The sequence below is a fragment of the Leucoraja erinacea genome, chromosome 27 (genome assembly GCF_028641065.1).
Source record: "Leucoraja erinacea ecotype New England chromosome 27, Leri_hhj_1, whole genome shotgun sequence".
Lineage (NCBI taxonomy): Eukaryota > Metazoa > Chordata > Chondrichthyes > Rajiformes > Rajidae > Leucoraja > Leucoraja erinaceus.
In genome coordinates, this window is record NC_073403.1 from 11,425,907 (window position 1) to 11,449,580 (window position 23,674).

The following is a 23,674-nucleotide window of genomic DNA, read 5'->3' on the forward strand; positions in this document are numbered from 1 at the left end:
GACATTAGTGCAAAGACAGCCGATATGAACAAGACCCGGCTCATCAGTTAACATTCACTGCCTTTCCTACATGTGAAGAACAGCAACTTCAAACAAGGGCAACCAGTTGCAGAAGACCTGTGGAGGAGTTGGAAGTTAAAAGTCTACCAGTTCAATGGGACTGAGAAGAGCAGTAACATTATGTTAAATCACAATCAATGAGTTTGGGTGTCCAGGTAAGAATGAGCAGCACACCAGAATACACTACATGAATAAATTTTATTTCTTTGTTTGTTGCTATTTCTAAATACTAAAAGAAGAATATGTACACTGAGTGACAGGAGAGATTATACATTTAACATCCGCTTCCATGGAACTCACTCTGGATCCTGCGCTGTGAAGCATGATAGTAAATGTAGCTCACGCTGCCTTCAAGCCACCATGGCAAGTTTATAAACTAGAAACAGCAGATAAGACACTTTCTGCAAATATATAATCTCAGTTGAGTCATATATATACACATTGTGCAATAAATAATTATAAAAACATAGGCTTTAAGAATATAAAATCAAAGGGTCAAACATCTAATTTGTACAAAACTTTGGATATAGCAACTTGCAATACAGGTTCAACTTGGAGCTAGTAATTCCAGGCTACAAGGTAGAAAAATGCTACGATAAATGCTGCAGACTGTTGGTTATTTTTAGAGCATAGGATGTCAATGCCCATTTGCTTGAAGTAACTACTCGCTCATTCAGGAAAGCTATCCATGGGGCTCAACAATGAATTCCCACCTTGCTTCTTTATCTTATCCAACATTGTTTGTTTCTTTCACAGAAAGAAGGCACATTTGTATGTAAGTAGAATTGCTCTTCAGTGGGTGGTGGATGCAAGGTCCCTGTAAGGGGAAGGCATGTCTGCATCAGCCGAACCGTAAATCCACTCAAATCTCAACTTTCAATCATATGATAAAGGTGCAACTGATAGGTGAGAAATACAGGCAGTATTAATACTTAAGTCGATGTGTAGAACGTGATATAGTCACCATCCTAAAGAACTAGGCATTTTTGTAACCAGGATCTTGTCTGATATCCTTTGACTTGGGGATATAATAAATGTACAGCTGAAATATTAAGCTGGTGTTACAATATTAATACCACAGCTTGTATCTTGAGCCCTGTGGGATTTTGCATTGTGCAGTGCATTCTGGAGGTTGTAGTCATTCCTGCCGAGGTGACAGTGTTTGAATTCAGAAACATAAAAACTGGGCCTGAACAAAACTAGAATGGTACTGATTTAAAGACGCCCTCGATGGCACCAGCTTTCCTTTCTGGGGAACTTTATTTCAGATTAGATTAATGTTTTATCAAATATTCAAAAATAATTTCATATACAAAGCTCCTCAAAGCCGGCATTCTCGGGGACATTTTTAAATATGTATTTGTTGAAGAATTTCAAAGGTCTATTGTAAATCCTTCGACCTGGAACATCAGAGGCTGAGGAGAGAACTGATAGAACTATATAAAGTTATGAGAGGCACAGATAGGATAGACAATCAGAATTGTTTTCCCTGGGTGGAAATGTCAAACACTAGATAAGAGGGTCAAAGGAGATATAAAGCCAAGTTTTTACGTGGAGAGTGGTGGGTGCCTGGAATGTGCTGCCAGATGTGTTGGAGGAGGCAGATACGATAGTGGCATTTAAGGGTATTTTAGAAAGGCACAAGGATATGCAGGGAAGGGAGGGATGTGGATGACAAGCATGCAGATGGAACCAGTTTAACTTGGCATCATGTCCAGCACAGACATTTGTGAGCCAAAGAGCCAATTCCTATGCTGTATTATTCTATGTTTTATGTACCCAAGTTCTTCCAAACTTCCCAATGGCATATCCTGAATTTAGCTCTGTGTACCTTTACTACACTATCAATGTTTTGAGTGGTGGTTCAGTTTGCTTGAGTGATGATTATTTCCAAAGAACAGCGCCCTCCTCCCCATCCCCTCACCTCTATCCCGATGACAATCTATATCCCAGAGCTTTGCATTTCTCACTTCTAAAACCACTCCATCCAAGTTATGATCATTGGCAATGAGCTATAATTCTTCCAATTATTCATTATCATTATTAGTCATAATTACTTATCGGGTTGCTGGGATACAATAAACCAACCCATAATAGTTCAAACTATGGGATCAGTAATTATGACTAATAATGATAATGAATAAAAGTTACTGAAATTAAGTAACACAAAATGGCAGCTGCTCAAGTGTAAGAGTAGTCTGGGAAGATGGGAGCAAGATATGGTGGGGAACAAGATACAATTATTATACAGAACCCGTTTGGGGTTCAATGAAAAATGTCACCTCTTTCCTCAATCATTTTAAATTATGACCTCCTAGTATTTGAATAAAATAATAAACTTGATTAATTAGAGACTACATTCCCCAGAATTCATTTTTGACAATGTATGTGAAAACCAAATTTCACATATCCTGCTTTGCCCAACAGTGACTGGATGGTGCCTGTGTGTGTGTGTGTGTGTGTGTGTGTGTGTATGTATCCATGTTTGTGTGTGTGTGTGTGTCTGTGCGTATGTATGCATGTTTGTGTGTGTGAGTGCGTGTGTTTGTATGTGCATGATCGAGTGTGTGTGTGTGTGTGCATGTATGCATGCAAGTTTGTTATTGATGTTCGGGGGGATTGTGTGTCCTGTTATTTGCATGTATGTACATCATATACACGAACACACTCCTGACAACTGACATAACAACACCAGTGGAATATGCAATGACACTTCTCCTTGCGTTTCTCCGTCCTGGTGTTGTGCCCACGGCCGCAGCACAGCAAGTCGCAACCGTCGATGCCGTGAGATGTGACGTTGCAGATCCTGTCCCTGGTCCCAAAAGAGCCAGTCTCGGGGTTTGGCTCGCAAAAGTTTGGCGAGTTTTCATAATAGACAAGGTCCCTCTCGGTCGGCGGTTTAAAGAGCTCGTACTTGGCACGAAGGGTTTCTACCCAGCCCCGGGACTCTCTGTGCTTCTCCACCACCATCTCAGATGCACTGTCGTATTTATCTTTCAGATAATCCCCAATCACCCGGAAATCCGGCTGGGCCCACCAGCAGGTCTTCACCTCGCAGCTCCCAGATAAACCATGGCATTTGCATTTCAGGTGCATGTGGTCCAGGATTGACTGCAACAATAATTAAGTGACACAATTAGCAAACACTCTTCAGAACAGGACAACATTGTCATGATATTGTGTATCTTTCTCGTGAGAGAAAATTTTGAATTATCTGTGATATTCTAATGAATGCTCATTTTGGCAGCTCTAATACTCTACTTGTTGAAAAATGTTGTCAATGTGGATTTCCTTGTCTCATGTGATCATGGATCCTGCCTATGTTAACCGCACTGGTGTATTTGCAATCTCCGGCTAATGGTGACATACCATGTATCAGTGCCGTGGTCCCCGCAACTGCCTGATTACTCCACCATAAGAGTTATAGAGTTATAACGCATGGAGACAGGCCCTTCAACCCAACCTTCAATGCCGATCAAGAAGCCCCATCTACGCTAGCCCACATGCCTGCATTTTGGCCTTTTCCTCTAAAACTCTCCTATCCGCGTACCTGTCCAAATGCCTTTCAAATGCTGTTATAGTACTTGCCCTAACTATGTCCTCTGGCAGCTTGTTCCATATACGCACTACCCTCTATATGAAACAGTTGTCCTCGGGTCCCTATTAAAACTTTCTCCTCTCACCTTAAACCGATGTCCTCTAGTTCTTGATTCCCCTACTCTGGCCTTAATGCAAGATCAATTAATTAGATTAAGTAAAGCATAGGATTTTTACGTTAAAAAGGGAGCTTAACCGTTTCTGTGTATTCTTATCCAATTGCTACCCACTATATAATTTTGCCTCCAGTTTTTAAAAATTTTACATACACATTCTATTAGCACCAAATCAATGGTGTTAAATGTGCATTTAGCACCATCTGCACCCTCACACCAAACCTATTCTGTTAAAGCTCATAATGGACTTGTGACTTCCTTAAATAATCTTTGCATTCTGAAATAACCACCACCATAAGCCAGGAATATACCTCAACATAAACTGTGCAGTCAAAGTTATACTGCACTAAAATAACCCTTTAGGTTCAACTTGTCCATACCAACCAAAATGTCCCATCCAGTTCCATTTGCCTGCATCTGGCCCATATCCCTCCAACCTTTATTATTCATGTACCTGTTCAGATTACTTTTTAATGTGTTATTGTTCCTGACTCAACTATTTCATCTGGCAGCTCGTTCCATGTACCCACTACTCTCTGTGTGAAGAAGTTGTTCCTCAGGTTCCTATTAAATATTTCCCCTCTCTCTTAACTCTATGCTTTTGAGTTCTTGATTCACTTACTCTGAAGAAAAACACTCTGTACATTCATCCTGACCATACGGTACCAGCTTCCTCGAATGGAGAACTTTGTTTAGGCAAGAATTACTGCCAGGTGTCATTAACATACACTTGAATTTCCAAGGCATAGAAGACTAAAGGCCAAAAGTTGGAAGATAGGATTTATGCAGATGAATATCTACTTGCTGGCACAGACATGGTTGGCCGAATGGCCTGTTTACATGTTTATATGTGTCTATGACTTTATGGAAACTAGCATTAAAGTGATATGAAAATTATTGAGTATGAACTGACTGCGTATGACAGATAAATTTGAAAGGCCAAAGATGAATCCTTGTGGACACTAGAGTGATAGTGTAGGCACGGGAAGAGAAGCTATTGTAGGCAATTCCCTACCTTGGACTGGGTAGATATGGTGGAACCAGAAGTCAGTTTCACACAGCTCAATGAAAGTGGGAGGTACTGGAGAAGAGTTGTGCAGTCAATCATACCAAGGAAGCAGACAGCTCAGGAGAAATAAGGACAAAGTAGGTTGCTTTTGTCAAAACATAAGATGACATTAAAGACTTTGGTGAATGCCACCGTGATACACTAGCAGGAAGAAAGGGGTTGTGCTTTGGGAAATTCAAGCAAGGAGTACCATGAAAGGTAATTTTTAGCGATGTTTTGGCCTGAGGGTTTAATGTAAGCCGCAGTGGTGATGTTCTCTGGTTTCCCCCCAACTCAGTGACTCATGGGTTCAAGTGCCACTGTAGTGCATTCTATGGTGAGTTCCACAGTGACACCAGGACAGTGGTTTTGGATGGATGCAATGTTATACTGAGGCTCTGCATGCCTCTCAAAATCTTATCAGACCTAACTAAAACTAAAACCTCAACCAACATTACTGAAGAGCAGATTATCTGAGGATATCAAATTATTGCTCAAGAGCCCTTGCTTTGTGAAAATTTGGTTGCTGTGTTTCATGCATTTCAACACCATTATTGCCTCAAATGGTCCAAAAAGAAATCCCCCATTGATTGTGTTTTGGGATGTCACTGGGAGACATTATCATTCTCTCTTCTTAATGAAACGGACCCAAAAGCATAATGCAAATGTCAAGTCCTTGCTAGGAATTTCTTTGCATTGATGTTTCACACATAGAAAAAGGGAAAGACATGACATCAAGTAGAATAGCTGGTCGTATACCCACGTCTTTCCTTGGGGTTGCTTTGACCGTAGGACTGGAGGTTGTTGAGGATGGGAGTTACTGCCTCATCCCCTCCAGTGACAAGTTAGTTAACAATCAGTAAACATTAATAGTTGAGATACATTTACAGAAAAAAAAACCCAAAGTGCCGGAGGAACTGAGCAGGTCAGGCAGCATCTATGGAGGGAAATGGACAGATGACGTATCGGTTTGGGACCTTACTTTAGAAAACCTTCAGAAAGTCTGAAACACGTCCTGACCCAAAGTGTGCAGGAAAGAACTGCAGATGCTGGTTTAAATCGAAGGTAGACAAAAAATGCTGGAGTAACCCAGCGGGACAGGCAGCATCTCTGGAGGGAAGGAATGGGTGACATTTCTGGTCGAGACCCTTCTTCAGTCTGAAGGGGGGGGGGTCTCGACCCAAAACGTCACCCATTCCTTCTCTCCAGAGATGCTGCCTGTCCCCTTGAGTTACTCCAGCATTTTGTGTCTACCTCCTGACCCAAAATGTTGGCTGTCCATTTCCCCCCACAGATGCTGCCTGATCTGATTTCCTTCAGCAAATATTATTCTCAGGATTCCAGCATCTGCAGTCTACCTGAATCTCTGAGGCATATTTGTAATTCTCTTTTGGAAATTAGGGATAGATTTGTTGCTTCGGTATTTGAAATGGATTCTTGTTGTTGAGCCAAGGAGCTCCATAATCTGCTGGAATGTGAAAGTGTGAAGTGAATTGTAGTGTGATATTTACAATAATTGAGGCTTTTATTTGACATAATAATACTAGTTCCAGCACACAAACATTGACAAGGTTGCTGATGGAAGTGCCTAATCTGTTTAGTGCCTATGTTGTCAACATTGTTCCTGAGGTTTGAGTCAGGAGGGAACTGAGGGGTACAAATTGGATGTAGGCCAAGTCTGTGATCATGATGACAAAATGTCATCTGAAAATGTAATAAATATAAAGAAAGATTCACATTGAACATGCCGTTTATTGCCTCGGGTAATCCCAATGATACAGAAGGGTTGTCAATGGTACAATATAGAAGATAAGGCACCCTGCAAGATCCCATGAACATCACTATGATAATGCCACATACAGTAACCCAGTTTAGTGATGTTAATTGATGGGGTAAATATTTGATAGAACACTGAGGAAACCTTCGCTGTTTTTCCACCACTTAGTGCTGCACAATCTATTATGTTCTCCTGAAAAATCTATGTAGTGCCTCATTTAATGTGGCATCCAAAATATGCCATCTCTTTCTGTACAGTTCTCCTTCGTGTATCTATCTGCCAGATAGCTTCCTCTTTGGAGCGTGTCCAAAGCCCAGCATAAACACAAGGCCACCGCATGCCTCTCACTTGCCAAGAAACTTGAAGAGTTGTTGCAGATGGAGACGCTGTTGATTTACTGTCTGACGAAGACCAGAGAAACACATCACTGTGGCGCAACTTCACAGCTCGCATTAATGCTATTGTAATAACTGGAAATCCCATGTCCCACCACTCGCTCAAGGAACTGATGAAATGTCAGAAATGCGCAAGAAAAATTGGTAAAGAGGAAACCATTCAGCACATGATAATTATATATCCATGAACTCACCCTTTCTAATGTAGTTTCTCCCAACTGACCGATCTGGACTGCCTTTTTTTTTTTTTTTTTTTGAATCATTTTTATTAATATCAGTTTTTCATCTAAAATAATTTATGTGTTTGTACCACTGACTCAGTTTTTGTGCACGATGAGTAAAATCATGTGGTCAGCTTAATTATAGTATAATAATACATACATAATAATAATGTACATAATACATGGTCATGAAGTTATGGCTAGTACCTCCAGCTCCGACCATAACGTTTAATGCAGCCTTGATAACATTTTCATATTCATATTCCACAGAAATCGTTATCAGTTACATGTTGTGGAGTCATAGCTATCAATTTTTTAATCTATGTTTTGATTTCAATTTTGTGGCTGAAATAAGCAACTGTCACCAAGTCAACGACAAATTGTATCGAGCAATTGTGTGACTCCTGGCTGAACTGTATTCTCTGCAGCTTATTCCAGTCTTTAACTAAAATCAAAAACCAACTTTGTGCAACTGTCTGACAAGTTCCTATCTTACCACCAACACAATCTGATCTCAGAATGCCCCACGGTGCTTACAGCCCATGAGAGGCCTGTTGAAGAGTGGTCACTACTCTAAAGTAGTGTAGTGTAGCAGGCAATTCGCACACAGCCACCCAATCAGTGAACCCTGTTCAGTGCCATTGCGTGAAGCGAAAATAACATGCACTGCTTGCATCTTGCTTAGTCAGGAATTCTGGGGAGAAAGCCAGAAAATGGCATTGAGGGAAAGATGGATCAGCCATGATTGAATGACGGAGTAGACTTGATGGGCCGAATGGCTTAATTCTGCTCCTATCACTTATGAACATTTCTTTGGGTGAATGCACACTTTTATCCAGGGTAATCAAGAACGGGAGGATATAGGTTTAAGGTGAGAGGGGAAAGATTTATCAGGAACCTGAGGGGCAACTTTTTCACACAGAGGACGGTGAGCACATGGAATGAACAGCCGGAGGAAGTAGTTGAGACAGCTGTTTAACAATATTTTTAAAAAACACTTGATGCATGGATGTAAAAAAATTGTAAAAAAATTTGAAAACCATGTATCATTTTCTTTCCCATTCACAATTATGCACCACTTTGTGTTGGTCCATCACATAAAATCCCAATAAAATACATTTACGTTTGTGGTTGTAACGTGACAAAATGTGGAAAAGTTCAAGGGGTGTGAATACTTTTGCAATGGTGCATCTTGATCGGCACTAACAGGTTTGGCTGAAGGGCCTGTTTCTATGCTACCTGACTATCACTCCGTGACTCTAGTGTCACAACGCTCTTCATGTCTCCAAGATGCTCAATAGCTCCTTGATTTTACCCCTCATCCAAAAAGCAACATCTCCGATATTGAAGCACTTCCTCTATATTACATTGGAATATCAATTGAGATTCAGTGGGACATAAACCCACGTACCTCCAACTCAAAGATTCATCTATCCTCTGAGCTATGGCTCTATGGCACTATGAGCTACAGTATGAACATTTTCAAAGACCCATTATGTTCAACGATCCACTGATTTGTGTACCTTGCACTGTGCATTAGCTCTGGTGATCAGGACCATTAGCCAGAACACTTATTAATCAAACAGACTTAACATTACATTATACTGGGAATTCTCATAAACTAGGAGAAGGCATTATGAATACTAAACCAGGAAAATAGAGATGATCAAAAGACTGTTGAGAAGATTGGTTCTCAAAGAGGGATGAAAAGATGGAGTTAGAATCAGTCTTACAACATCTAACCGGGTCCAATCTGATCATCAAGCATCTATTTTACAGCAATTCTATTTTACCCTCCCTACATTCCCATCAACTCCCCCTAGATTCAATCACTCACCCGCAAACTAGAAGCAATTTATAGTGGCTAATTAATCTACCAACTCACATACCTTGGGATGCAGGAGGAAACCAGAGCATGTGGATGAAATCCACGCTGTCAGACTGTACACAGACAATACTGGAGGTCAGGGTTGAGCTACAGTCACTGGAGTTGTGGGGCAGCAAGTCTACTGTGTCACCAATGAGATGTGATTCCAGACTGTTCGGAGAAGGCTGAATAAGTGGTCATGGGACAAGGTGAAGTGTATACCTTGCTGGTGGAGGTGGTACAAAACCAAATGTTTGATGTGGTAAAAGGTTTCTGGGTGCAAATGCAAGCATTCTTAAACATAAAACGCATTAGGACAAATGAACAAAAACTTAGTCATTGGGATAGAGTCAGAGTTATGGACTCTTTCAACATGGAAACAGGTCCTTTGGCCTAACTTGCCCACACCAGCCAACATGTCCCATCTACACTAGTCCCACTTGCTTGCATTTGGCCCACATACCTCTAAGCCTGTCCTATCCATGTACCTGTCTAATTGTTTCTTAAACATTGCGATAGTACCTGCCTCAACTACCGCCTCTGGCAGTAAACTGTGGTTACCCCTCCCTTATGAATATACACAACTCATCCATTCCCACAAGGACTGCCCCATCTTCAACATCCTTTCCCTCCATTGTGTCCTCACCTCAGAGTCATTCTCACCCCCATTCAAGCTCCTGGTTTGTATGACTACTCAGAGCGAACTATGACTGTTAGCAAGGTACTCACTCATTTTATTCTCCTCAGCTACATTACCTCCACTGCCCTGCTGGAGACTGGCAGACGGCAAATGCAGCCCTGAGTTCAGATCAGCTGAAGCACACATGATGAAATTTCCTTTCACAGTCCTACTTCGGGAAAGCAACTAACATGAATTACTCTTTATAAGTGCCCTGAATGCCGCATACTTTTAGAGTTAAATAAACAAACTACCTTGGTTCATACCAGTATTTGTCTGAACACGCTCAACTGTTTGAAGATTTGCTTTTCTGTTCACTCATCATTGATGAAATCCTTGCCCTGTTCATCCTTGCTCCCTCTTGGTGACATCAGCAACAGGAATGGGATTAACCTCTATTTGTCTCTGATGACACCCATTCGTCTCTCACCAATTTCTTGGCTGGGGTTTATGATACTTCAGTCATGTCACACTCTTTCTTGGACATTAGGGCACAAATGATTCCAACAATTCAGCAAAGGAATGCCATAATGACATCAACTCCCATCAGAGATGGTTGCATCCATGGTTGCTGCAACTTGTTGGAAATGGGCATTTATCTGGTGCCATTGAGTACTGATGATAGACACAAAAAGCTGGAGTAACTGAGGCAGCAGCAACTCAGGCAGGCAGTTAATTGGAGAGGCAGCATCTCTGGAATGGGTGAAGGAATGGGTGATGTTTTGCGTCAAGACCCTCTTCAGACATACCTTGATATCCAGGATATGCCTATCATAACCAATGTAGGAAAGATGCATGTTGAAGAGTGGTGTACTGATATACACTAGAACCTAAGAATATCCATTCCCCTTCTTGGCAATATTCAGTCTGGATCGGAAACCATGGATTGCCAACTCTATGGGCACTTTGAGTTCCTGTCTCTCACTTTCCATTGAAGAGAAGCAAACTCCAATCTAATTCACAATATGACAGCGCTGTTAGGTAGTGAGTTGTTGAGATGACTGCAATGGCTGCAGGGTAACAGCCTCTCTCCCACACAATCCCATTGCACTCAGAGCTTGACAGGACTTGTTGAATCTGTATCAGAAGGCAGTGAATTCAGTCTCCTAGCCAGCACGTGTATGCCTGGTGTGCCTTATTCCCTGTGTGGAGTACAAAGGGAATGCTCCATTGTCAGATATGCTCTCCTGAGGCTTTACTGGAGCCTCAAATGACTGGCCTGATGTAATTTAAATAACATAGCGAATATTAACCATCTTCCGTGCAAAAAATAATAATTCTCCATTAGAATGTCCAAACTAGACTACAATCTAAAATAATGAATTAGATAAACGGTGTTTCAAGCAAATCTCACATCCCATTCGATCTGATATGAGAAGAAGGCAATGCATCAAGACCAGATCAGTTTTGTTCCTTACCGTCCGTCCAGCCTCGTTGTTATGTCGGTTCATGGCAGACCTAGCATCGGGCCTGTTCTCCCGTGCATCAGCAAACTCCCTGGACACCAGCACGCCAAACTCGGCATCCTCGCTGCAGCCCCCCCACTTCCAGCCCTCGCCCGGCGGACCCTTGTGGTGCGAGTCGCAGCCACAGATGGTGTTGGAGCCCTCGGCGCAGGAACGTGTCACGGCAAAGGCCACTCCAGCTGAGGCAATGGCATGGACAAAGGCAGACTCCCGGGTGGCTGGAAGTTGAGACAAAAAGGAGAGAAGGGGATCAGGACATGGACAGATTTCAACACTGCCACAGAAAAGAAGCCAATGATTCATGTTTTGTAATCTGAACTAATGACACGATGCATCTGTAAACTATTGTGAAGATGTCTGTTGTTAATGTTTGTGTTTCTTTGATCATTAGAAATGTAATTAATATATATTACATTAAATAGCAGACAATATATTGTGATTTAAAGAAAGTTTTGCCAATAGGACCTCTTCTGAGTATCTGTGGCTGAAGTGGTAATGAATTGAGGCAGTAATGATATTTTACTAACTCTGATCGCCTTCATTTTGTTTACAACCTGGCTTAGAAATAATTTTGGAAAACTCTCATATGATTTGTCACTGAACCTAAGAGTTACATTAATTTAGTTCACACAAGTGATTCTGGATTAATTAGAATGTTTATTGCCAGTTGGATAGTCTACTCCTGAAAACATTTTAAATTAAGCTGGAATGAAGCGCTCCTTTAAATTTTTTTAAATCTTCATTGTAAATTTGCAATTATTTTTCATGGCGGGGGGGGGGGGGGGGGGGGCCGCCGCTACTTTCTCTCTTATAAATCTCTTATTTGTTGGGGTATTCAGATCTACCACCCTTACTTTTTCATTTGTAAGCTATTTTACTGAGGGGGCATCACAGCCAAAACTAATCTTAGATTCTTCCTCATGTGAAAATGCGTGCATAATTTCAGCAAGGGTTAATGAATACTAATCAGGAGTGGGGCCTCTGGGTTATTTATTTCCTTCCCACTCAGAGACAATAAACGCATTCGTAGGATGGTGCATTTTTTTGCTGATGTTATTACATACTGCTGGAGAAACTCTTCAATTAAAAAGGGAAGCTGATGATGAGATTAGCTCTTTAAAAAGAAGCATTTATATTGTCAATCATCTTTGAAGGTGAAGATCTCCAAATAAAGAGGTCATTTGTGATGAAAGCTCCCTCTTTAAAGATGATGAGAGTCACTGCATAAAAATAATAACCCTCCCATATTGAGAGGGTTGTTGACAATATTTCTGTTAAAAGAGGTGCTTACGGTGAGATTCACTCGTTAAAAGTGACACATTAAGAAGAGTTATTACCAATGTACTATATAGAATTATTGTCATGCTGCATCTTCCCCGTGTAAGAGGTTTGCTGATTCCAGGCGTTTGCCTTTAAATTGGGATGTACGTGAGATTTCCCCATTAAAAAAAGCGCTGAATATTACCCACACTTCATTAAGACGAGCACCAATGGTCGCAGCTAGGCATTAAAATAAATTTCAGTGGTTTACTGATAATCTTCAGCTCTCTTTTCATGACATCAACAAACCCCAGCCATTGAGTTGCACACTAGGGACTCCTGTCAAAAGCATCCATTATTATCTTGCCAGTTGGCAGGGAGATCAAATTAGATGGAATCACATCTCATTTCTATATATTGAATTAGAAAACAGTTAAGTAATAACATGAAAACATTACTGGCACTGTATGATATTTCTTTGTGCTTTTCTAGAGCGCTGGAAACCTTTTTACATTTTGGTTATTATTTCCTCAGTTGAAAAGAAAACTAGTAACATTTAATTAGGACATGATAATGTTTTTATATTATCAGTGTTGTTCCCCCACCCATTTATATATCTATTGCTTTTGGTTGAGGGGGCCACACTGAGTTTGAATCCGGTTGATCACTTCTAATGAACAGTCCATATCCATGAGAGTGTTTACTGCTGGTGTCCAATGTGAAGATGTCCAGAGTACATGAAATGGTATTTCTACATACAAGCCTTTGCTTCTCCATTTACTCATATTGGCTCCATGACCCTTTAATAATCTTACCTAACAAGATCCCAGCAACCAAATTGGATCAGCAAACCGGCGCAGCTCGGAGAGTGATCCGACAACCTTACGGGCTCTCATGCTCTGTTCTCTAATGGACACATTCACTGTCTCCCTTCTAATTAGTTGCATTTCCCTATCCAGCACAGATAATGCCATCAATCATCACTGACAAGCTACTTTCTAGTTTTGTGTCAATGTGTTCCATAACATATGATTCAAACAGAAATCTGCTCTATGTAAACAAAAGGAAAGACAAAAATAGAAGCAAACTAAAAAAAAGACTTACACTTATAGGATGCTTTTGTAAGATCAGGTAATCCTAACGTACCTAACGATCAATACGGTCATTTGAAATTGGAGGTATTTCATTGAAGTCAATTTGCACACAGCAAGTTTAAAGAAACAGAAGTTTAGTTTTGTTTTGTCCATTGTCACGTGTACCAAGGTACAGTGAATATCTTTTGTTGCTTGCTAACCAGTCAGCGGAAAGAAAATACATGATTACAGTCGAGACATCCATTGTGTACAGATATATGATAAAGAGAATAATGTGAATAATGTTTAGTGCAAGATAAAGTCCAGTAGATGTAGAAAGGAGTGGGTGTTGATTGTGGCTGCAGCCACCTTCACCCTGGTTTACAGAATGTGTGTTGCTCAAAGGATAAATGTTGGCGAGAATACAAGGATGACTACCCTGGTCTTCATCGTTTTAACCACCCGAGGGTATAGACAGTTTAACATTGCGAACAAAAGTGATATATTGTCATTAATCTGCTGCAGAGTTATGAGAGATATGAACTTACATATTATTGTACATTTAAGTTGTGAATGTAAGGTGCTGTGCTGGAAAGTTCATAACATGTACTTCAGAAACATAATAGAATTTTTACTCGGGGTAATCATGTTGAAATTGATTTAACAATCATCTCCTGAACCTTTAGCATAAAGAAGCAAATCTAGCTTTATTTTCCCTGAATCTAACAATGATTTAAAAAAAACAATGCATGCCATAAATACTCAATTGGGTCATGGGTGTCCCTCATTCAAAGAAACTTGCCACCTCCATCTATCCTAAAGAAACTTGATGGTGTTGTTGCCTTTGAATGTCCATGGGAAAACTGGATGTACATGATGCTTACCGATACCCTGAAAACAAACAAACAATGATATATTTCTGCTTAACCCTGGTCCTCTAAATGTCACAAAAAAAAAACACGATGGGTGAAAGATAAGAGGGTTGCAATGAAAGGTCAAAGCTGAATATTTAGCGAAGTACAGACGCCAGGAGTAGAACAAGGAGCATGGTGTTAAAGTGATTGTGAATGAGGAGCTCGCCAAAAGAGCAAGGCCAATGGACAGTGATGTAGGAGACACAATCAGTGTGTCCTGGGACAGTTTAAAGGTGTGGGATGGTCTTGGGATTAAGTATGAGAGAGTAAGTGTGAGAGTGTAAATGTCGGAGGTGTGGGAATGTCCTGTGACAGCTCAGGACAGAGGCCGACTCTCTTGCCTGCAAAATGAGTTGCATTACCTGCTGAGTGTCTGAATCTGCCTTTGTTAGCTCGGTGTCACACTGTATTATTAATACAATAGAGAGAGTTACTTCAGGCACTGCAGAGTTCTGGCATTCCCTGACAAATCGTAGCAACAGCCAACTATTCTTAATTCTAGTGTGTCCCCAATCGGGTGGGGTGGACTAGGAAATCCCTATTGAAACACTTTCATCAAAATGACTAAAGGGCGTGTGAATGGCGCAGCTATGGCCCTAATCACTAGTTCGCGCTGATATAGTTTGCCCTCTCTCGCAGTGGGGTAGAAGCTTAACTCTTTTTCTCAGTATAAGCTTATTTTGCTCTTTTTAATCCCTTTAGCTCATGAAGCATCAAAACTGGTCCTGAGCATTTCAACTCAGAAGCAAATAATGTTTTTTTTTTAAAGAAGATATGGTTTAAAAATTTAATTTAATTGGCAGTAATGGAAGAACCAGGTCGTAACATCTTGTCGGGTCTGTTGACCTGGTGCTAAGAGGGGGGGTGAGTGGAGGGGGCGTCGCGGATCAGGGTAAAGGTGTCAGCGAGTGCGACACGCACACACTCCACTCTAATCTCAATGCTCCCAAATAACCCACCCCCCCCCCCCCCCCCCACCCCCCCCCCTCCCCACCTCCCCGACTTGATTGAAGGGCGAGACATTTCGAAACCTACTGAATCTCTGAAGAGAAAGGGGAGAGGGGGTAGAACCACAGGGGCACAAATCAAAAAAACACAGAGCAGCTAAAGTTAAAAATGAATAAACATTTAAAAGTGGGACTTGGAACACGGGGCCGGTTACAATTCCTTACACGGGATTCACTGATATTTTTTATGATTCATTAATTTGTTCATTCAATTGTTAGGAACGAATAATTCTTTAATTCATTCGTTGATTTATATTGAAGATAGACGCAAAAAGCTGGAGCAACTCAGCGGGTCAGGCAGCATCTCTGGAGAAAAGGAATAGGCGACCCTTCCTTCTTCAGACCCTTAGGATCGAGACTCTTCCTTCTTCAGACTGATTTAAATTAATTGCTCACTTCGTTGATTTAAAATTCACACATTGTGGACTGGAGAGAGCTGAAGTCGGCCAAATCTCAATTTAAACAAAACCCATAAAAAGCATTGTGTGCCAAGTGCCATCGGTCATCATAAAGCGATCATGAGTTGACCTGGTGGAGGATATAGACCCAAAGTATGAAAATCAACATCACATTGAGTGTGAGGGTATTTTAGTGGTCATGTAACAATGGTTCAGAATACCACGGGATTACTTGTAAAACGCTCCCATTGTTGCAACAGAAAGAGCAGGCCAATATAACAGTAATACCAAGCCCCAAAATCTGTAAACCGTCCTGAATGGAAGATGTTTTCGTCTCTAATAAAAATCTGATAGAGAATTAACCCGGTATTTTCTCCTCTCTCTCTCTCTCTGGCATTCTCGCCAAATTACATTTCGCGGGAATCTAAAACCACCAGCTGAATTCAGTGAAATAAGAATCTGATTTGAGATTTAGTTCTCAACAACTCATCTCCTCCGGGACTTGGTGCGAATTGGTTGTGGACAGCGGGAACCGAAGCAGTGAGAGGGTTTGGTGAGGAGCAACTGGGGAGGTGCAGGAAGTTACAGAGCGCCGTGGTTTCTGTGTACCGTTCAGCATTAAAGGTTGCTGAGGGCGGAAAAGTCCACTGCGTTGTCACTTCTGGGGACGTGTGCACAGAAACGGGGCTGAGGTTTCTTCGCAGTGGTTAAAATAAAGTGCAAGAAGTGTCTATCTTCGGTGTAAACCAGCATCTGCAGTTCTTCCTACATATAAAATAGTCTTAATAATGAGTCGTGCAACATCATAACAATTTCTCCAGATTAAAAATATACGAAAGCCAGAGGTGATTCGTTTTTTCCCCCCTTGACTGTGAAAAGTGCCGGAGATGGCTGCACGTTGTGCTCCAGAACTCATTCTAAGCGAAATCAAACAACTCGTTTCGAAATGACCTAATGAGTCGTGCACTCGAAGGTGCAGCGAGATGAATAATTTCACTGCACCTTCGGGTGTATGTGACGAATACGATTGACTTTGACTTTGACTCAAGGAGCTGGGGTACAGAAGTTGCACACGAGTTTGTAGCTGGTTTACCAAGTGGCATTCCACCTTTGTGAATGGGCCGAGTGCCAGGGAATTTTAGTCTGGAGGCGTAATGCAAGTCTCAACACTTTAAGTAGAAAGTTGCTGTCGATTAGTCACAGTCAATACAATATTGTGCAGAATCATGTGAAAAGCAAATTCACAAACCTCTCTAAATATCCTCCCTAACCTACATTAGACACTTCTGGCAAGATGTTTATGGAATCTAAAATATATATATATATATATATATTAAATTCATTCAGGGAACGCGGGCGTTGCTGACCAGGTTAGGATTTATTATGTAGGAAAGGTTTGGGTTAGGGTTCGGGGCTGCAGATGATGGTTTCCCCTGAAGGCAGGCACAAAATGCTCGAGTAACTCAGAGGGCCAGGCAACATCTCTCAAGAAAAGGAATCGGTGATGTTTCGGGTGGAGACCCTTCTTCAGGATTTATTGTCATCCCCGAGAAGAGCTGGATAATAGTTTGCACTGAGAATACTCCTACAGTAGCAGGGAGCTTCAGCAGTATGAATGTAGACCACAGACTGGTGGTGATCAAGGCAGAGCGCTAATCTCTTTTGAAGGAGAGAAAAGATGATGGTACAGCACATTTGCCTGCTACCCTGTTATCAGCAGCTGATTGGGAATGGTGGGGGTGTGGGGCCACCGGTGTGCGTGGGCGGGTATGTGCTTGGAGTACATGTTGCCGGAGTACATCTTGTTGATGCCGAAAAGAGTGCCAGACACCCTGCTTTGCCATGGTGGGAACTTTTATGACTGTTGATAGAAACATAGAAACATAGAAATTAGGTGCAGGAGTAGGCCATTCGGCCCTTCGAGCCTGCACCGCCATTCAATATGATCATGGCTGATCATCCAACTCAGTATCCCGTACCTGCCTTCTCTCCATACCCCCTGATCCCCTTAGCCACAAGGGCCACATCTAACTCCCTCTTAAATATAGCCAGTGAACTGGCCTTGATGGAGCTGCACTGATCCAGAAGGATGGATAGTTGGGTACGTCATCTACTCACTGTGGAAAAAACCTATATCAAAATATGTGTCCAGTCAAACTGTTGAGCAACGCTGTCGCCTCCATGTTGTCCTAGTGGTTTTGATGATGTTTACGTCATTGAATGTCTTTGGAAGGTTATTAGACTTTCTTGCGCTGGAAGTGGTTCACGTCTGTTACTTGTATTGTATGAGACTTACTTGTTGAGTATTAGCTCAAGGCTGAATATTGCTCCAGACTTGTACAAATCCGAGAAATTGGGAATGGACCCAGATTGCGGAATTGTCGGTGATCCTACCCACTTCTGACCTGTTGGAAGGAGGAGCAGCTGAATGTGGTTGTCCACACTGCCCGAGGAGCTCCTGGGGTGATATCTTCAGTTTGATAATTGACTTCCAATGATATAATCATCCTCTAATCATGTGTACGAGCTAACTTTAGATGAGAATTTTCCTTTGATTCCTATTGACTTCAATCTTTTGTGGATCAATTTGATGTAACCTCTGGTCAAATAACACCTTCATATCAAGTGCCATTGGCTTCACCTTACATATGAAACTCAGAGACTTTGCCCCCATGTGGATTAAGTCTGAAACTATGATTCTGGTGGAACACAAACCAAGCAATGTTGATAGATAAAGAAGTGTAAATATCTCTTGATGCCACCTCCCATGATCTGCTGATGATTGAGAGTGGACAAATGTAACAGCATTTGGCCAGATTAGATTTGTCCATCTTTAGTAAGCAGCAAAGTTTTCCACTTGGGTACACAAAAATGCTGGAGAAACGCAGCGGGTGCAGCAGCATCTATGGAGCGAAGGAAATAGGCAACGTTTCGGGCCCCGAAACATTGCCTATTTCCTTCGCTCCGTAGATGCTGCTGCACCCGCTGAGTTTCTCCAGCATTTTTGTGTACCTTCGATTTTCCAACATCTGCAGTTCCTTCTTAAACACAAAGTTTTCCACTTTGTTGATTACACAAAGAAACATTCCTGTTTGCTGCCTGATTCTACGCTTCAAGGATGAATAGAATTCAGAAAATTAGACATCTCATTAAGAATAGAAGTTTCATGTAATTTAGGAGTTCATGAACTAAATACATAAGAGAATGGATTCTTCTCCATCGATGGTCACCTTGTCGTGGTGGAGAAGCCCGTGTGTTCCTGAGATCCTGAGAGCGAAGCCGTCTGCAGCTACGCCCCTGGTAGGGCCACCCAAGGCGGTAAGATCGAGGGGGTGTCCCTGACAAAGCACAATCCAACCAAGACCTCAACGGTGGAACAGGCGGAGGATGATGGCTGACTTTAGTGGAGCGTCACAATGGCTGGGAAGGCGGATGAAGGCTGCAGCAGAAAAGTGTCCCTGGTCGTCTTGGACTCTATGCCACTGGATCTTGACCCAGATCCATCAAGGACCGTGTGGTGGCTGTCTGTGCACCAGTCTCCCCACGTTAAACAATGTCATGCACAGGCGTCCTCAGGAGAGAACAATCATACTCATTTTGAGTGACCGCCGATGATGATGATGAATGGATATAGATTTTGGCAATCCGATCTACCTATACATTTCGTGCCAAGGTTAACCTGAATCACAACTTCATAATGGGGTGGGAGATTGCAACCTTCACGTGGTCCGCCCTGTTTCGATGAATACAATCAACCTGGCGTGCACAGTCAAGTAAGATCAAATAGAACAAGTTGTCCTATAACTTTAGGCTGTGCACGCCATACACAAGAAGAAGAAGAACTTCATAACATTCACAGGATTCCTTCAGGATGTCAGTTTCAATCTCAATTTAGCCCATAGTACAATCTGGGGCTGGTTCTGCCCTGTGTTTGATCTCGCTTTGGAGCCCGTTTCATTGGAGTTAGAGAACACAGATGGAGAGGTTCAAAAGGGTGGCATTTCACACCCAATGCAAGGTTTGGGAGGGATTCTTTGCAATTGCTAATTTGGGGCACAGTGTAGGTCAATAAACACCAAGCTGATAGATAACATGTTGAGAGGTTTTGGGTGGATCTATGTTTATGGAGGGTGGAAGATGGTAGTCTGGCCAGAAGACATCTGAAATATTTCTGTCCAGAGGTAAAAAGATAATGGGTGAAGTTTTTCACACCAGATAATTTGAAGCATACACAATCTAGGCAATATTTAAACTACCTATATTGGACCATTTGTTTGCTGAATAAATATAATCTCTAGTGGAATCATCAGGTGCAAATACCATTAGATTTGAGCTGATGCCAATTCTGTTCTCTAATATACGAGATTAAGCAGAGCAATGAACAATTACCAAAGAGACTTTCTTCCAATAAGCCCACGAATGGTAAAGTCGTCAATAATTACCAGCAACATTAAATGAAATACGCCCTTCAATGCATTATTTTTGCGGTACATACTTTTGGCTCATTTTGTATCTCCACTGGCCTTAGTCTCCCCATATTGATAGCCAGCAATGATCAAAGTTGTGCTTCATTAATTATAGCAGTTCCACACTTACTACTGGTACAAAAATTATATAATCCTGTGAATTTTCTGTGAGACCTTTGGTCAAGAGTGCCACCCCATCCAGCCAGAACCAAGTGCAGGTCATTTCCTAACCTCATATTACATAAGTAACTGAAGTTCAATTTCATTTGCAGTGACTTAGATTTATTTGGCCACAAAAGTAAAATGCATACTAGGAACAGATAATAAAATAATGTTCCGGTTTTGTACAAATGCATTAAAAAAAAATCTAATAACGTAATGTTTAATAATTAAGGATCAATGAGGATAAACTCCTGGTATTGAGCTTTGAATCCAGCTCAAACAAATGGGGGTGAAAATTGCTTCTATTAATGTGTGTGAGCTTACTTTGGTTTGAACTATACCCATTAGCCTCAGGCATGACACCACAGCATAAAGAACCATACTCTTCATTACAGCTGCTGTGGGATATGGAATACATTTCTCCAAGTTTAGTTGGAGTTTGGCAGATGGGAAAAATTCTAACGTGCATTATCTACTCGATATGAAATCTAAAATTTGACCTGAAACGTTACCTCGGTTTCTCTTTCCACAGATGCTCCTTGACCTACTGAGCTCTTTGACTACATTCTATTTTATCTGAAATTTCCAGCATCAGCAGCCTTTTGATTTTTGACTCTGTTACATAATTGTGAAAGGGAATGAATCTGCAATACATTCCCTTTCTTTTCACTGGCATAAATTGAATGTGGAGAAACAGGACTGATTTTCTTGAACTATTGCTAATCTAATTTTGTCAACCAAATTCCATCAATTCAATTGCTATTTTTGGCAGCAGAACAAATGGGGATTGAACAGAAACTGTTTCATATGTGGTTCAATATCATAAACCCACACATTAAGCAATCTATTTTTTATTGTCTGTTCCTTAATTTCATGTAGAATTGAAAGACCTGTTATCTAAGCTTTCACATCACTGCATGGGACACTAAAAGAGAAAATAATTACACATTTGCTTTGATGACCTTCGTGATCAGTACCTCATTATAGCTCTCCATCTAGCCTGCTGACTTTGACAAATCATATAAACCAACATAGACATGAGGCTGGCTTAATATTAAGACTAACAAATCACTGACTTAAAGTTAACACATCATAGAGATGGTAGATGCACAGAGTCTCTTGCCCAGAGTAGTTGCAAGATGAGGTAGCTGAGGCTTGGACTATCCCAACATTTAAGAAACAGTTGTAGAGGCACATGGATAGTGCAGGTTTGGAGGGATGTAGACCAAGCGCAGGTAGGTGGGACTAGTGTAGCTGGGACATGTTGGCTGGTGTGGGCAAGTAGGGCCGAAGGGCCTGTTTCCACACTGTATCACTCTGTCTATGACTATGACTAGATTGCGCAGCTGAAATTTTATTAGAATTAAAGCATATTTATAGTAGAATAAAGTATATCATTCTTACTTTGCTCCTTTTTCCTTTGTGCACAATATACATTTTTTTTTTTAAATATTTTATTTTATTAGAAGTAAGTACAGTCATATGGCACCAAAGTGCCTAATATATATTTTCATAATACATTTTATGTACAACTTCTTTTTTTTTTTTTGTTACATTGAAAAAAGATGAGAATAAGAAAAATAAGTTAGATAGTAAAGGATAGAAAGATGTGAAATATATAGTGTGTGAAGAAAGAAAACGCGTAAATGAAGAAAGTTGAGAGAGAAAATAGTGAAAAGAAAATAAAATAAAAAAGAAAAGGAGATCATTATTTATAATCTTGACCAACCCTCGTCCAGTCCTGAAACAGTTATTTTTTACAATTGTGTTGCACCATATGATTCCAAAAAACGATGAATGGAGACCAACTCGTTATGAATTGGTCTGATTTATCGATTAGGAGGAATCGCATTTCCTCAAGATGAGCGGTGTCCAACATACTTGCAATCCACATTTTAAGCGTTGGTATTGATGTACCCTTCCAAAATTTAAGTATTCATTTTTTTGCTATTATTAAACCATAGTTAAGGAATAGATTTTGAGATGTGTTCAATTTATTCCCATCTTCTATTACACGAAATGTAATCAATTCAGTATTAGGTTCCATTCTTGTCTTGAATAATTTTGTAAATATTTCAAAAATATCATTCCAAAATCTATAAAGTTTTATGCAGGAAACTAAGGAGTGTGTTATAGTTGCCTTTTGGGCTAGACATTTATCACAAGTGGCGGAGATATTTGGATAAAATTTGTTCAATCTTGTTTTTGAATAATATAATCTATGTACAATTTTAAATTGAATTAGATTATGTCTTACACAATATACATTTTACACAATTTTATTTTTGTTGTTGATAATTTGTAGTTTCCAGAGGTATGGAAATCCAGCATTTAATTGCTATGGGAAGATGATTGGGAAATGCCACCTTGACCTGTTTCAGCTCTGGTGGCGATGGTAATGCCCGAGTAATATTAGGGAGGATGTAACCAAGAAGGAATGGTTATGAACTTCCAATGATGGTGTGTGGTAAGCAGGGATACTGGCAGACACTAGTGTTTCCTTGTGTTTAGTTTAGTGCATTATCACATGTACTAAGGTACAGGGAAAAGTTTTTGTTGCATGCTAACCAGTCAGCGGAAAGGCAATATATGTACCCCCTACTCCAGTGTTTCTAGGTGCCTGGAGTGGAAGCACTGCCATTTTGTGAATTGCTGCTGTGCATTTTGTAGCTGGTATGTAATAGCTGTAGTGAGCAAGTGGTGGAAGGAGTAAATATACTGAGTGTGAGGTTTGAGCCCAGTTAAATAGATTGCATTATCTGGGATTGCTCCAGTGCTTGTGTATTGCTGCTTCAGCCCACATCCAAACAACTAGAGACTTTTTCCCTCACAGTCCCGACTTGTGCTTTGTAAATGCTTTGAAAAGTCAGAAGGTTATTTATTTGTTCCAGGATCTTTCACCTCGTCTCATAGCCACATGAAAGTTAGCTGTGGTCTAGAGAAGTTTCAGATTAGTTGTAGATCATCCCAGAATGATGATTCAACAGCTAAAAGATTGTAATTTTCTGTCACATATTTATTGCTAGCATCCCATATTAGGAGCAACGATCCCAGTGTAAAGGTTAGATGGAAATTAAATTATATCTCTCAGAAATATAGCCTGACCACAATCAATTGAGGTAATCTACACAGTGCCAGAGTTATAATTTCCTTAAGAAGTGATCAATT

General features: G+C 40.8%; 1 protein-coding gene across 1 annotated transcript in view; it reads right to left on the minus strand.

The window, feature by feature from the left end:
- Positions 1-239: 239 nt before the first annotated feature.
- Positions 240-23,674, minus strand: part of wnt3 (wingless-type MMTV integration site family, member 3) — a 59,607-nt gene continuing 36,172 nt past the window's right edge. Inside the window, exons 3-4 of the mRNA XM_055657030.1 lie at positions 11,179-11,444; positions 240-3,171 (exon numbers count right to left, since the gene is read on the minus strand). Coding sequence (XP_055513005.1) covers positions 2,692-3,171; positions 11,179-11,444 — 746 coding nt within the window. The 3' untranslated portion in view covers positions 240-2,691. The remainder of the gene's footprint in view (positions 3,172-11,178; positions 11,445-23,674) is intronic.